Source organism: Sesamum indicum, linkage group LG12, assembly GCF_026168435.1.
Source record: "Sesamum indicum cultivar Baizhima isolate 11 linkage group LG12, ASM2616843v1, whole genome shotgun sequence".
NCBI lineage: Eukaryota > Viridiplantae > Streptophyta > Magnoliopsida > Lamiales > Pedaliaceae > Sesamum > Sesamum indicum.
The window spans coordinates 11,808,418-11,823,973 of NC_142668.1; the positions used below are offsets into that span (position 1 = coordinate 11,808,418).

Below are 15,556 nucleotides of genomic sequence, written 5' to 3' on the forward strand. Positions count from 1 at the left end.
CTAATGTATAATGTCAAGCCGCCTCTAGTTAACCTAACCCAACCTATTAAATGTTATAAAGTAGACAATGACCACCACCATAAGTATTTCTAAGTTTCTGATTCATAACCACTTCACGTTTAAAGGAACAAATGTTTTCTCCTTATGGGAGCACAAGGAATGGGTCTCACATGGAAGGAAGAACACTTGGATTTTGTTTTAGTCCCAAGTGGTCTACTAATCATGCTTGGATACCATCTCTTTCATCTACACAGATGCATTAACATTCCCGAAACCACAGTCATTGGCTACGAAAATCATAACAGGAGGGCTTGGGTAGCAAGAATTTTGCAGGTCTGCTTTTACTTTATGAGATATGTTTTATTACCTCCGTAGCTGAACTCACTGACAAAAATTTGCAGCTTGAAGCAAAGGAGAGGAGCCAAGCAATTACGGTAATTGGCAGCAACTTATCTGCAGCAACTTCGCTTGCTTCAATCTCCCTTGCTCTGAGCTCTTTGATCGGAGCATGGATTGGAAGTGCCTACCACAATAATTATATAACCAGCAGAATATATGGAAATACAAGCGCGACCATTCTTTACCTCAAATACATAGCCCTTCTTTCCTGCTTCATAGTTGCCTTTGCTTGTTTTGTTCAGACAGCAAGGTGTTTTGTTCATGCCAATTTCCTCATAAGCACTCCAAGCTGCGAAATGCCTGTAAGAAATGTTGAGAGTGCAGTCATAAGTGGAACTAATTTCTGGATAGCTGGTTTGAGATCACTCTATTTTGCCACCAATTTGCTGCTGTGGATATTTGGTCCAATCCCAATGTTTGTTTGCTCTGTGATAACCGTGCTGTTGTTACACTATCTGGATAAGAATACAACACCTCTGCCTCCGTACAATGCACCCCTGAGTTATGAGGACTCCAAGAAGATTCACAGGGAAATGAAGGCAAGCCCTGGTACTACTGAGCATCACGAGGAATCACAGGACCATCGAGATGGAACATGATGACTGGTTCCATTTGCTTTGTGTATGAAAAGACACTAAGATTTTGCCCCTTAAAGATGTAATGTAAGAGTGCATAGTTATCGCTGAATGTATACAATTATGCAGCCCATGGAATAAAGTACCACAGCAGCTGTTGTAATTATAATCTTTCCTTCAATTGCCAGCAGAGGAAATTCCCATAAGCCACACGGTTCTCTTCTTCTTCTTTAAATACTCTTGTTTCAGACAGTTTGTTTTATCAACAATTGTTAATTCAACAAAGCAAGACATTATGGACCCACAATTTTTTCTTTTTGTCACACACACACACACACACACACATGTATATATATATATCTGCACTAGACCAAGTTGTTTGACTAGTAGGAAAAACTGAAAAAATGACACACAGGGAAACGGAGGAAAGCTATTGCAACCAAAGATGTCCACCTCAAGGTAAAGCACTGTGATGCCAATCAAGAATTCTGGTACCCTCTACCTCTTTTCTTCAACCTCAGAGGGAAGAAAAGTCAACATCAAATGATCCAGCTAGATGCCCAGCATTCAGGACCGAAAGTAAATGATAAAACATAGGTTAATAGATAATAGAAAAAGAACTATTTTACATTAATTGTTCTAGTTCTTCTTATATATGAAACCCCAATAACAACTCTTCGTAGATAAATAGCAGAAAACAGAAACTAGTATGTCAGTACTAAACATATGAATTTACACAATGTCAAAATGTATATTCCTTGTTGAGGAGACCATGTTCTTCTAACAGAGTATTACTATGACATCACAAACTGAAGAATTTTCAAGTTCTACAAAATGGTCCGGACAAAACCTGCTACTGCTGTCCGCTTTTAATTCTCCACTATTGTGAATTATCTGCACTTTGATCCTCACCTGCCCTGGTTTCGGAGCTATCTGTCTCACCCAATTCTGACTTTGCCGAGCTCACTGGTGCTTCGCTCTCACTACCAGAACCTTCCATAAAGGAGTTGAAGGCAAGCTGAGTGGAGTAAAGAAACAAACCTAGAGCGTTGGCACCAAAAACAAATGTAGCAAGGTAGCACAACCCATTGATGATTGTCCTGTGTGGAGTTGAAGAAAAGGCTAATTAGTTTGATATCAACATGGAAAGAGAATTTGCCAGCAGTTACGAAATTACCTTATTGTTATTGTTATCTGGCGAACCTGCAAAATGATACGAAGTGTAGCATTAGAAATGTAAAATATCAAAAGCCTTGGGACGTGTTAGATCAAAAGTTTCAGTCTGAGGTAACTGTGGTAATGTATACCACAAATAACTCCATAATGCTGTAATCAAACCGTGACAATTTTGACACACGATTTCCATGAATAGTGTCAGCAGAACACGGGACAAGGGCAAAATCATGTATCATAGTTAGGAAAAATGAGTAGAAGAACAGACCGAGTAGTTATCTGAAATTGTTTGGCGATTGAGAGCTGATTCGATAGTTGTTGTGAATTTGTAAAGAATTAGTGCAATAGCCCCAGCTGTTAATGCACCAAGAAATGCCTGAACAGGTGAAGGTGGAGACTTGGCAGTAACGGGCGATAGAGACACTGCTTTCAAGCTCTCCGCAGCCTCTTCCGCCAGAGATTTCTTTTCCCCAGATGACCTAAATCTCTGATCAAACAGAACTGCTAGCGATCAGAACATCTACGTTAGAACTCTACACACACACACATACACACTCACTAAATTCTGTACACTCCAACTGAAATTTAAGTGATGGAATAACAGAAACAGTTTTCTAGCAAGAACTCTGCTTAGACTTCATCAAACTCATAGGCACCACTCATTCCCAGCGCCTAAAACTAAGCTCAATTCAATTATCACCAGAATAAAGGCAACAGAGTTGAATATCACACAAGGAGAAAGACAAAGACGTAATGAAGAAAAACAAAATACCGTCTCTTTGGCGCGCTTGGCGCGGCGGCGGAGGGAGCGGAAGAGAAAGACGGTGATGGCACCGGTTAGGAGAACGCTAGTGGCAGTCTGAAGAGGTGTTGGTTCGTCTGAGGTAGCGAAAATGGGGGGAACTGAAGGAGGGAGTTCAATAGGTCCCTCTTCCTGCGGCGACTCGGCAGAGCTTGCGGCCGCCGTCCTGGCGGTTGTGGTGGGTTCTTCCGATATTTGGGCAATCAACGCTTTGTGGGCAGAGCGTAAAGAATACTTATCAGTGGGTCTGGACGTAAAATTGATAGAATTGGACAACGGGAACGGAGAGAATGAGGGGAAGAGGCAGTTGACGGCGGAGAAGGGGCGGAGCTGCCATTGAGATAGCAACATTTGGCGGGTTTTAGCAGAGGCGATAGGGGTTTATGGGCTATGACGACTGATCAATTATTAAGATATGATTGAGTTCTTCACCGGTAATTATGGTAGTGGCAGTGGCACACTACGACTGTCGAAACTCGGGAGAAAACAATATCAACAAATGGTACAAACTTTCATACATAGGGTACAAGTGTAAATAAAAGTATTCTTTCTTCGTGGCACCGTGTGGCTGAAATCTCGGACAGTTTGGGCAGTTTATTGGGCCGTCTGCCTTGTGGATTATTAATTGCGGTTGAGCCCGCCCGTAGCATTTTATTCTGAAAAAATTCCATTGGGCCGAATAAATAGGCCCACAGGTTTGGTCTCAGAGTCCGTCGGATAAATATAAATTAGCAATCAAAATACACTCGATAATATACATTGGGTTTACGTTGGGTTATAAAAATAGTAATTTATGTGGGCAAAAAAAAAAATAGTACTTGGGTCCACATGGAGTTGAAAGCAGTGAAATAAAATGCTAGAATTAAAAGAGTGTAAATAAAAGAAAGGAGAGTATGAGTTCTTGTTTTTCGTGTATAAGGAAAAGAATGATATTGAAGTAAAATTTTAGATACGAAATTAAAGTGTTCACTTTCAACTAATATTATAGCATGAACGTGAAATTGTAGTACCAAGGTACAAGGTTAAATATGTCTTCTCCGCTAGGATAACTATTGATTTATAGGCAACCATCGGTAGCTTGAAGAAGACCGAATCCCCCATAAATTTGGTGAAGGATCCTAATGGATTTTGTGGAGTATAATCTCAAAATTGTTGGATACCGTCTAATCCCTACGAATTTAGTGGAGGTCCCCACTGATTAGAAGATTCCAATTGGATTTAATGGAGGGTTATCTTTTGCCAGTGGAGACCCGCAATTCTCACGGTGGTTGGAGTCTATTAAGATGAAAGTATCTTCTGGGAATAACGATGTCTTCTCGAATTTTCGGTGAGGTGGTTAAGAGACGCTTTCTCCGAGCCAGAGTCCAAATTTTTTGGAATTAAAGGTTACTTTCAGTTGGGTGAGTAACGTGTCCCCGAAGAGGAGGCGGTTGGTCCTTATGTGATTTTGCGGGGTTGGCCATACAGGTCATACGTGGATGCAAATTCCAGCTTTGTAAGCTTCCTTATGGACCTTTAAGGCCTTCTTGGATTTGGGTCAACTAAATTTCTTTTGGCTAATTTATCATTTAGTGCATATCGTGATCCAACACAGTCAAGCTCTACAACATCTTCAAGTTGTTTGCACATTCCAGCCGGTTATGATGATCGAGAGCAAAACGAACCAACAGAACAAGTGGTTCAAGAAAGAAGAAGACCTCGACGACAATGGCAACATCACACTTGCGGGACCGGCACATATTATTAAAATATGTAACTAAATTCTAATTTTATATTATTTTAATTCTTACTTTTTTGTATGTATGTAATTTTTAATTTTATTAATTATTAAAAATTAAATTTAATATTAATATACTTTTATTATTAAAAATTGAAATATGATTAAACTGAAAATAACAAGTATTAATTAATTAATTAACAGAAATAAAAAATAGCCCAAGTTAACGACATCAGCAAAATATTTTTAAAAAAAAATTGGGCTACTAACGACTTGGTGTGGTTAGTAGCACTACCGACATCAGTAAAATGTTTAAATAAATAATTCGGCTAAAATTTGCCTTGTCAGTTCACTACTGAGTCAATTCAATTTGGATTGAATCTTTTATTTCAAATAAAGTCATGTATTCTATTTTATTTAATATATACATATTATATATAAAAAATTAAATTAAATAAATAATAAAGATATATATATATATTTGATGTGGTAAAAATAAAATAAAATTTGTCGATTTGAAATAAAAAATTTAATCCTATATAAGATCCATATAGCATAACACAAGAGAAAATATCTTTTTAAAAACGATAAATATATTAAAAGTAACGTAACTCTGAAAAAAAAGTAGTGACATCACTTGCTGAAATAACGTAACTATGCCCCATTTCTTTCTGAATTTAATATCAAATACATTTGAAATAAGAGATATAGTAATTACATCACTAATTTGTCTACGAACTGACCGTATAGTATAATTAAATGTTTTATCAAACAATTCGGCTGATTACGATCTCAACAAGTTTGCTTAATGTGTAAGAGTCAGAGTGACAATTAATTCAAAGCTTGTGTCGTCTACGCTTTAATTAAACTTCTATTGGTTGAACAATTGAGACGTGCCCTATTCTTATCAATAATATTTAATCCTATATATATGTAGAAGCTCAGTGATTTAACATTTTATTACCAAAAATTACGTTTCTGCTACCATAAATTTTGGTCTAAATTTAACCACCATTCCTGTGGTGGGGCTTATGGATGGATTAGTATTGAGGTAGACTACCTATTTATTTATAATTGCTTTGGGTAATTATTTATTAGTGCAGCCAGAAACCTCACATATAGTTAAGTTGATATCAAAACATTGCATGTGGATTGTCTCAGGTGTATCCAATTGTTTGCTGCAATAAGTGGGAAAGGTAGGGTTTTGCTCACGTCAAAACTTGCAAGTACAGACATACTTGGCTTCATTACCAAATAACAAGTTGCAATATTTGAGGCCTATGTTGTCTGTGCTATATATGTTATATGTGGGGGAGATCCTTTTTTGTTGATATAAGTAGGGTTTATATAATTTGGACTTGTTATTATTATTGAATTTGAACACTATCAATTTTGAAGATTAAATTTTTTAATAGGTCGTATTTAAATATGTTTTGATTAAATTTAGTTAATTTAAAATAAAGGAAAAAAATGTATATATCTTGGATCGACTAATCAAGATATATAAGAGACAAATATGATATAGGCTTATTGCGAATTTATTATTTTAAATATACGCAAATTCAAAAATTGTTATGAAAAAAGTATGAACAAATGAAATTTATAAATTCAAAGTGAGTGTTGCAAAATGTAAGAATGAAGGTTATCTCCTGATTCTTCTTTTCAAATTGCGATTTAATGGGATTATAGTCAGAGGAATTCAACTAAAAGAACCAAAATCGCACTTTGTCATCATCTCTTGAATTATTGGTTCCAAAGATCTAAATTTCCTCACTGATCCCAAAAGCTAATGGACAAACAATAGCAATAAAACTCTTTTTGATTCATTTGAAGTCCCTAAAGAGTTTACCTTTCCCAGTTTGCCCTTTGTGTCTCTTTAGACAGCAACTAAGACCTCAATCTGTTTCAAGAAAAGAGAGACAAAGTACGAGTTGTCTTCATTGAACAATCACTATGAGAAAGCCATACATACAATCAAGCAGGGACCGCAAGTTCAGCCATTTATTCATAGTTAGTTACAGGGAAACATAGTACAAAATCTCCCAAAGAATGTCTGTCTTGCCCAGAAAGCTACACTGCTTCTTTTAACAATAATCATCATTTTCGAGCAATACAGAATCTAAGTACTCTACAAACTACTCCAAATCAATGGGGATCAGACAGGCAGTTACCTAAGTATGAGAATCAAATCACTTATTTTGTTAACATAGAAACGTAGTACTACTACAGTAGACAGAATCAGCATTCCTAGCGCACGTTTGATGCCACAGCCCTGGCCCAGAACTTGATCTGTGCCTTGATATTGTCTTCCTTTGATCGTTTTCCCCCCCACTTGGGAGCCATGGGAGCAGAATTCCATGCCTCAGAGAGATACGGCCTCGTTCTGTTTTTCTCTTCATCGTCTTCTATTCTCTTCTTTTCTTGCAGGCCTGGAATTATGCTGACTACGTTCGGGTTCAAGTCTTTTTTGTCGAAATCAAATCCCAAGTCCCTGAAACCTTGCAATTCTTTGCTCTCCAGGTAACTTAAGCTCTTTTGTGGCTTAAGTCGACTCATTTGACGCTGAGGTCTTACCTTCTCGAGGCCCACCTCCACCTTAACCATGTCCGCATCCTGTTTCGTTATCGATAAATGCCTTGATAAGCTGGAACGTGGTGCCACGCCCTGTCAGACAATCCAATTAATGTAGTAATAAATGGCTTCAGTACTCGACAATTCTTGAAATAAAACGCGAATTTCTAACAAGTTTAGCAGTAGTTTTGATGAGTACCTTAGCAGGATTTGTTCTAGGAGGAATAGCCTTTGAACTGCTCAGAGAAGCCTGCCTGATCAATTTCCCCATAGAAAACTCAGTCTCTTCATCATGAAAATCTTCAGCTCCCAGGGCAGTTGGCAGAGACGGCGCACGTAGTAGATTGTCCGACAACATAACTTTCCTGTTTGATTGTCTCCTTCCGGGACCAGTACTCCCTCTCGTCGCTGGATTCTGATCTTTTCTTTCCAGGCAGGGCGGCAGCGAGGGCGCCCTGATCAAATTCGACTTCCTGGACCCATCAGGCCCCGTCAGCTTCTTAATTGATTTATAGGTTTCTTCATATGATTTTCCAGGCAAAATCTCGTGTTTGGGGTTTGACGAGGCACAAGGATCAGAAAGACTTCTCAACATCCTGGGCTTTCTGTCGAGCAAGTTGCCGAAAAACCAGCACTTCTCCAGGAGCTCTCCAGGCTCTACTTTCTTCTCATTACCATCGCCATCTTTTCGGGGAAAGGGTTCTGAAGACTCATGAAGAGTGTGATCCATAGCCTGATTACTGTAACTTTAGTTCACAAGAAAACACTGTGTAGGGTTCTTGAATTTTCTGAGGTTTCGGTAAATTTATATGGACTGGTTGTGGTGTTGATATGAAGTGACAAAAGAAAGTTATGGTTATCCTGAAAAGCTGTCAAGTTGGGTGATTGGGAGCCATGTGGGATTGGGATGTCATGTGCTCTGATTGCTACATCTTCATTACTTGGTGGACATATATAAGACTCCATACGAGGTCTTTTAATTATTTCAAAAATATTACTATGAACCTCTATTTTATTTTATCTTTTTTGCATGTAACTTGTATATCAGATCTGAGATATAAATCTTTATTTTTATATATAAAAATATTCTCATAAGTATATAAATCACAATGAATTTTATATCGCTAGAAAAAAAAAATTATTCCTTCATACAATGGTTTAAAACCTGTGGTTAAGTAAAAATTTAAATTGTTGGGTATAATTAATTAATATTTATCATAATCTTAACTATGATTCTTAATTATGGTAAAAAAATATTTATTATTTTTCATTATAACTAATGTTTAAGCTGTCCACCTACCGAAAACAACCACCAATAATCTTTGCGAAATTGTAGCTAATCACTATTCATATTTCTTGCAATGATTAAATGTATTTTTTATCTCGTAATTTAAGTTATTTGACATTTTCATTCTTTAACTTTTTAGGTTAGTATTTTGATATTGTATCTTTTTAATTTTTGAGATTTCAATCATTCTTTCCCTGTAGTTCACATTTCTCATCGGAAAAATGCATGTGTATTGCACGTAAACTTTTAAAATTGGGTTTACTGTTTCTATTACCTCATTTTTGCTAGTATTTCGGTCCTTTTACTTTCAAAATACTACTTTCGTCCAATATTTTTTTAATTCTAGAGATTCCAACCTTTTTTTTCAGCAAAGTTCGCTCTCCTAGCCAGTGAAGATGAATTGAGCGAAAAATGATTGAAATAATAAAAATAAAAAAAAAACATAATCAAAATAGTACTCTAAAATATTAAATAATAAAAACTCAAAACAATTAAATTAGAGGACAAAAAAGCGTTTTATCCTTTCTTGCATATGTAAACGAGTATTTATAAATGTGAGATGCAAACTAAACAACAATTTAAATAAGAAAATATGGAGTGAAAGGTGCAAGAACACAAACAAACAAACAAAAGGTGAGAAATGTATATATGTAAGATGATGTGGGAAAAGATTCATAACCAAATAAATTTAGGACATAACCATAATAAATATTACAATTAGTGCCACATACATTTGTACAAGTGGCAATAAATCATAAGTGTTTGTTTACCAAATTAATGACTGTGTTGAAAATTGAAATAGGTAACAAGGGAGGGGAAGGAGGTGGAGGTGTGTGCATATGATTGGAACAGCTAATTACCAAAATTTTTTAGAAGGTGGGCTTTCACACCACCACACGACCCCATGTGCTTTTGTCCTTAGTTTTTGGCTTACTTAACCAACAAACTACTCATTTTTCTTTCTTTTTGTTTTTTAATTTCATTTTCATCCAACATTTTTTTAGGATGGAAGAAAGGTGAAGAAGAAATCCAGCGTCACAAATTCTCAAAACAACATCAGAAATGCAGCATACTACAAGAAAAGAAAGGAGAATGCATTTGAAGGATGTTTGTTTTTTATTTTATAACCTTAAACATGTGTAATTGAGTACGTAGTTGACAGTAAAAGGGATGTTATAAATATTTAAGTTAGGATAAGAGGAGGGAGATTTTTGTTACATAGGCAAAGTGCAAGAAGCTGAATGAGCTTATCTGAAATTGAGTGGCTGTGCGTGTGTGTGAGTGTTTCATGTGAGTACTGGTGAGTGATATTTGGGGGAAGGGAAGGCACATACATCCCTATTCCCTATTCCCTATTCCCTATTCCCTATTCCCTACTACTCCTACCCTTCGTCTTGTTGTTATCGGCCTCACATGCTTCCTATTTCCAGTTTCACAAGAAAGATTAATTACTACACCCCATCACTATATTTCTTCCATTCTGTGTATGTTAAATAGAGTAGAAAATAAAATAGACTTAATAATAGAAAATCAAATCCCTTATTTTCCATATTCTTTCCCTTTTTTTTAATAAGATTAAGTACAATTTTTTATACATTTCACATATTTTTTCAGTTATTGATATCATATTTTATGTTTTATTTATATGATTTTTTTTAAAAAAATATATAAGTGGTTATGAGGTGACGTGTATATATAAAATACAGAAAAAATATAATTAGGATAAAGAAGAGTTAATTCTTGGGTTCTATATAATCACATTTCTTTTATTATCTCGGATTTTCAATTTTATGTGATATCTTGTAATTTTTAATTCTTCACACTTATTTGGTGCATGTACGTGATTAAATACCAATGATTTATATAAGAAAACTGTACACCATGTGAGATGAAACATCAAACTAGTATAGAGGATTTAAATATTTTTTAATATCTCACTGCATTATTGTAGTAATTATAAGTTTCAAGTGTTGTCCAAATATTTTATTACAAATTAACGTTGTATTTATAATTTATAATAAAAAATATATAAGCCGTATACATAAATGTACACCATGATACATACTAAATAGGGTAACTATACCGTCATTTTCTGAATTTTGATGTACTTATATGGAAATTCTTTTTATAGTTTGAAAAATTATGTTTAGTATCCGTGACGTTTGTTTCTATCTAACAAATAGATCTCTCTATTAGTCAAAGCTCACCGAAGTTGTTGATATTAGTAAAAAAAAATTGAATGAAAATTCATATTTATCTCTGATTAACTTGTTACTCACTTAAATATTTTTTTTCTAACCAAACTGCTTCAATTAAATCAGTAATAGTCAATCGAGAGTAGAAATAAATTTTTCAGTCAACTTTTTTGCTAATATTCAAATTTGATCAATGGAGATATTTATTTGATAGATGAAAACAAACGTCATGGAACTAAATATAATTTTTTAAATCAATACTAGAGATTTACGTATAACTAAACCAAATCAAACATTAATGAAAGATAGTGTAATTATTCCTACTAAATAAAATATACGCCATTATACATCATATCACACGGAAATATCTTTTAACAATTTCGATCATGTACCTAAATTTTTTTATGCTACATTAGCCAAGCAAGATCAAAGAATTTGTCATCTCGAATTTAAAATCTGTAGGTCTAAAGCATTCTATTCAACGCGGCAAGTAGAATTGAGAAGAGACAGAAAATGGGAGTGAGGAGATACTCTGAACTCTGAAGAACCAATTCAGACATTCAACTCTCCAATCATGCCTTATTTGTCTGAATTCGGGGCCTGCAGATTCAAAGTACCAACCCACATGTATGTTATTATAGCTTGGGATGGGCGAAATGAACTCATTCCTGCAAAAAGAGTTGAAATTCTAAAAGGAATTGTCGTTTGCAAGATAAGTATAATTACAATATCGGTTTTGATGTTTTCTGGAGTCAGGGTTTTGTTGTCATAATTCATGTGCCTACTGATAAACTTGAAACAATTATTTGTACTTGTTTAAATGGAATTAAGTGATGTGAATCTACGGTCACCGGTGGATTTACGAATGTGGCATGTTTGCAAAAGTTTAAAATAAATATTTAGCAGTTTATTATTGAAAAATAAATTAAAAGATATGATTTTTGTTAACTGTTTAAATTAAATTTAATGTGAATAAAGTTAAATTAGCGCAAAAAGAAGAAGAAAATGGAAGCTCATGTTGCCCTCCTAGAGGCCCAGGACATACCACACCCATAATACTTCCAAGATGCCAAAAATATATCAACCCACAATCTAACTATGCAGGTCTAGACAGCCCAAGAAGAAGAGAGGACACCCAGGACATTCCGACTCAAATCATTGCTAAAGCCCGACAGAACATTCCGTTCAAAAGCCCACACACGTGGCAGCCCATACTCCACTGTAGCATCCAGTTGGCCAGGTGCCATCAGCCACCTCAGACCACGTCAGCTCAAGGAGTCCCACGTGAGCAAGGAAGGGGCTCCTCGCAGGCAAAGGATCTCCTAAGACAAAAAGGACTTCTAGTAAAATAATTCTAGATACGGATAAAAATAATTTATCCTTTATCCCGATCAACTTCCGCAAGTCTCGGGAGGTGGATACACCCCCAACAGAAGGAGCACTCCCCTATAATAGGTTTGGTCCCTCCAGATGGGGAACACCTCTCTTATTCTCCAAACTATCCCTTGAGCTCTCTTTAAGCACTCTATCACGAATTCTTGCATTTCTTACTAACTTTATTCATCATATCTTGATTTTCATTCATATTTACTTACTTTTTCAATTTATTTTGTCTCGAATACAATACTAATTTCAGCGTCGGAGTGCTAACACCTTTTTTGCAGGTCCCTTCTTTAGAATTTGTATTCGCTTTGGCCGAGTTTTAAACAGTTGACAAATTCATTAGACCCGTGCGTTGTTTGCACGCATCAGAGTTGATTTAAACAAAAATTATAAGAGCTTCCAACAAATTTTTGCAACTTATTGGTATAATTATAAATATTAAGTTATTTTTTCAAATTCTCCAACTTCAGTTTTTTTCATTATTAACTTTTATTTTTAAGCACTTTTAATTTTACTATTGCTTAACTTATAACTTATTTGCACCACAAAAATAAAAACTACTGCAAACACCCCTCACAGCTCTTTGGAACCGAAACTTTGATCAATCAATTGCGTGAGTTATGTTAAATTCAAAATTATATTGCGTGATAGATGTATTATATATTTCATACCATTGGAGTATAATGAAAGCTGTGACATAATGTTAAAAAAAAAAAATCTGGATTTTGTATGAATCTCTCTTAGACGTGGTGTCTGGGTCAAATAGATAGGACTTGGACTAGAGATTTTCTAACAGAAAAACCCAAAGAAAGCCCAAAATAGAGCCAGCTTGGAAAGAGAATGTTGGGCCATTGAGATGGATAAGTCCGATATCCCATTAGGCCTATTCACCAGCCAACAGTCCAGTACAGAGTTCAGAGAGGCAGTTGGGGTTTGAAGTGAGGAACTAAAACGGGACAAACCACGAGGAGAAATTGGGCACAAGCCTTTCATGTCTGAGAATTTTCTGTGTTTTTTCTTTTAATTAAATCTGTATGTTTTTAGACATCGAGTTTGGTATAGACTTCGACTCATTCATTGGGGAAAAAGAATTCGTATTTGGCTCCGTGCAAGGTCAAACTGCTGTAAAGAAATTATAGACGACACTGATCATTTCTTTTACCCACGTGGACATGAATTCTCTATTATTGGTTTTAACTTCAATTAGTAGAAGACGACCATTTTTGCAATGTTTTGGCCTTTTTTTTTTTTATAATTTTTAAGGGAATATAAAATTAAATTTAAAATTTTGTAACATGTGATGTCAAGTTTTAAATGAACCTAAATTATGAGATTAGTTTTGCAATATTGCCAAATTATGGACACATAAATTGCTTAATTCCTAGAAACCTTTATCAGAATGTGTTGAACATTCCAATTTAGAGATGGTGGTGACCAAGTGAGTTTGATGACAATTTGAGTATGACTTCCTTTATCTCTGTGCCTGATATTCAATGCAATATTAATACGAATCACACACTAAAAATTAAAAAAGAAAAAAAAAAAGAAGAAGAATTCCTTTTCCATAACAAACCTCCAGAGTTACAACACCAAATTCTTGCAAGTATTCTCATTAAAAACAGACAAAGTCCAAATTTAAACCTATAACAGTTGATACAATTGTCGGATGAAGTTATCAACGTAATTATCCATAAATTCAGGGCTCATCAGAGTCTCCCTCCACTTGCCATGATTCTCCTTCACCAATTTCCCCACCTCACTCTCCTCATCCATCACACTCTTGATCGCCTTGCTTAGATCCTCCTTGGAAAACCACCCCATCTCCCCTCTTTCTACCTCCACCGCCACCTTCAGCTCCTCCGCCAGCAGCCGTGTGTTCAGTATTTGATCCGCCAACCGCGGCACCAGCACTATCTGGCTCTCGCTCAGCAGAGACTCCCACATGGATCCGAACCCGCAGTGGCTCACGAAGCAACCCACTGACGGGTGGTTCAGGATCTGGGTCTGCTGGACCCACCCGCCATGAACCACTCCTCTATCTCCCACCCTCTCCAAGAATCCCTCCGGCAGAGCTTCTTCTATGGAGTCCGCTCCATGGGGTTTCGACACGGCTACGAAGAACGGCAGCCCCGTCATCTCGAAACCCAACACCATTTCTTGAAACTGCTTCTTTTGCAGCATCAGTTGGCTCCCGAACGCGCAGTAGACAACGGATTTGGGCTTGAATTTGCTCAGCCACTTGTCCCACTTCTCCTCCAGCGCCCCTTTTGGATTCTCCGGCAAAACCGGCCCGCTTAGGAAGACGGGTTTATTGTACTGTTCCGACAAGTAATCGCACATAGGGCCCTCCAGCTCGCGGCAAGTTCGGATGCCAATAGCGTCGCAGCCCTGCATCGCGGCGGTAATACGCACGTCAAACTTGGTGGCGCCGTAATCCATGGCGATGAAAGATAGAGTCAGTGCCTCTTGGCCGCGAAGCACCACCGTGGAAGAAGGGTACCCTTTGGGGGGCTGCCCGAGTTCCTCCTCCGTCAGCCGCCTGTCTTTAGGAATATGCCTGGCGGGAACAATACCAATCGCCATACAAGAAGCGCAGATGACATTATAACAAACAGTTTTAAAGCCAACCCGGGCTGCCATCTTGGGGATCCAGTCGGCGAAATCGTAAAACACGATATCAGGTTTCAGCCCGGATAAAATGGTCTCGACTTGTTCGGCCGTAGCATCGAAGGCTATGGCTAGTGGATTCTTGGCTGTGATGTCGATATCGGAAGCAGTCTCAGCGCCGGGCGGCAGGCCCTCTACTTGAGGAATAGTAACAACATGAAATTTGATGAGATCTGGGTAGAGACTGTGGTGGCCGAGCTGAAGAAGAGGTTTATTGGGAATCAAAATGGAGATAGAGTGGCCCCTTTTGGCGAGCTCGTTGGCGAGATGGATGAAGGGAGTGATGTGGCCAATGGCCACCCATGGAAACATGGCTATGTGAAGCTTTGACTTCTCAAACTCAGGCATCCTTTCTTCCTGCTGCAATTCTTGAAGCACTGTGCGTTGTGTGAGAATACGTGTGGAGATTTACAGATCCATATATATATATATGTGTGTGTGTGTGAGTGTGAGTGTGTCTGGAATTGCAGAAAGTATGGAGACTGGAGAGGAGGGGAGTAGATATGAGGCAGGTTTGGGTGGTCTGGTTGGTGAGGCGGGTTAGGTGGGTTAATGGGGTTTCGTTCGGGCTGCTAATACCATTTCTTTATATTCCATCCATTTGTTTGGTGGAGTTGAAGATCATGTTCCCACACGTTTTTTCTTTATGTCTGTCAAAATTCAATTAATGAATAAATGTGATATATTTATTAACCAAATTAAATACGAAATAAGTATGATATGATTGATTGTTTTTTTAAATTATATATTAATTACATAATAATTATATTATGTTTACTACATAAT

General features: G+C 36.9%; 4 protein-coding genes across 4 annotated transcripts; 1 reads left to right on the forward strand and 3 right to left on the reverse strand.

Moving 5' to 3' along the window:
- Positions 1–136: 136 nt before the first annotated feature.
- LOC105165414 (uncharacterized) lies at positions 137–1,180 on the forward strand. The gene is made up of 2 exons (XM_011084414.3): positions 137–333; positions 402–1,180. The coding sequence occupies exons 1-2, from the start codon at positions 145–147 to the stop codon at positions 996–998; spliced, it is 786 nt and encodes a 261-aa protein (XP_011082716.1). The 5' UTR covers positions 137–144; the 3' UTR covers positions 999–1,180.
- Positions 1,181–1,580: 400 nt separating this feature from the next.
- LOC105165413 (uncharacterized) lies at positions 1,581–3,438 on the reverse strand. The gene is made up of 4 exons (XM_011084413.3): positions 2,920–3,438; positions 2,416–2,634; positions 2,152–2,177; positions 1,581–2,074 (listed from the first exon to the last, which is right to left on the reverse strand). The coding sequence occupies exons 1-4, from the start codon at positions 3,298–3,300 to the stop codon at positions 1,855–1,857; spliced, it is 846 nt and encodes a 281-aa protein (XP_011082715.1). The 5' UTR covers positions 3,301–3,438; the 3' UTR covers positions 1,581–1,854.
- A 3,197-nt stretch (positions 3,439–6,635) lies between these two features.
- LOC105165412 (uncharacterized) lies at positions 6,636–8,163 on the reverse strand. The gene is made up of 2 exons (XM_011084412.3): positions 7,437–8,163; positions 6,636–7,330 (listed from the first exon to the last, which is right to left on the reverse strand). Exons 1-2 carry the CDS (start codon positions 7,965–7,967, stop codon positions 6,914–6,916), a joined length of 948 nt encoding a protein of 315 aa, XP_011082714.1. The 5' UTR covers positions 7,968–8,163; the 3' UTR covers positions 6,636–6,913.
- A 5,482-nt stretch (positions 8,164–13,645) lies between these two features.
- On the reverse strand, positions 13,646–15,435 carry LOC105165411 (anthocyanidin 3-O-glucoside 2'''-O-xylosyltransferase). Its single transcript, XM_088876299.1, has one exon. It carries the CDS (start codon positions 15,116–15,118, stop codon positions 13,745–13,747), a length of 1,374 nt encoding a protein of 457 aa, XP_088732425.1. The 5' UTR covers positions 15,119–15,435; the 3' UTR covers positions 13,646–13,744.
- Between the last annotated feature and the right edge of the window lie 121 nt (positions 15,436–15,556).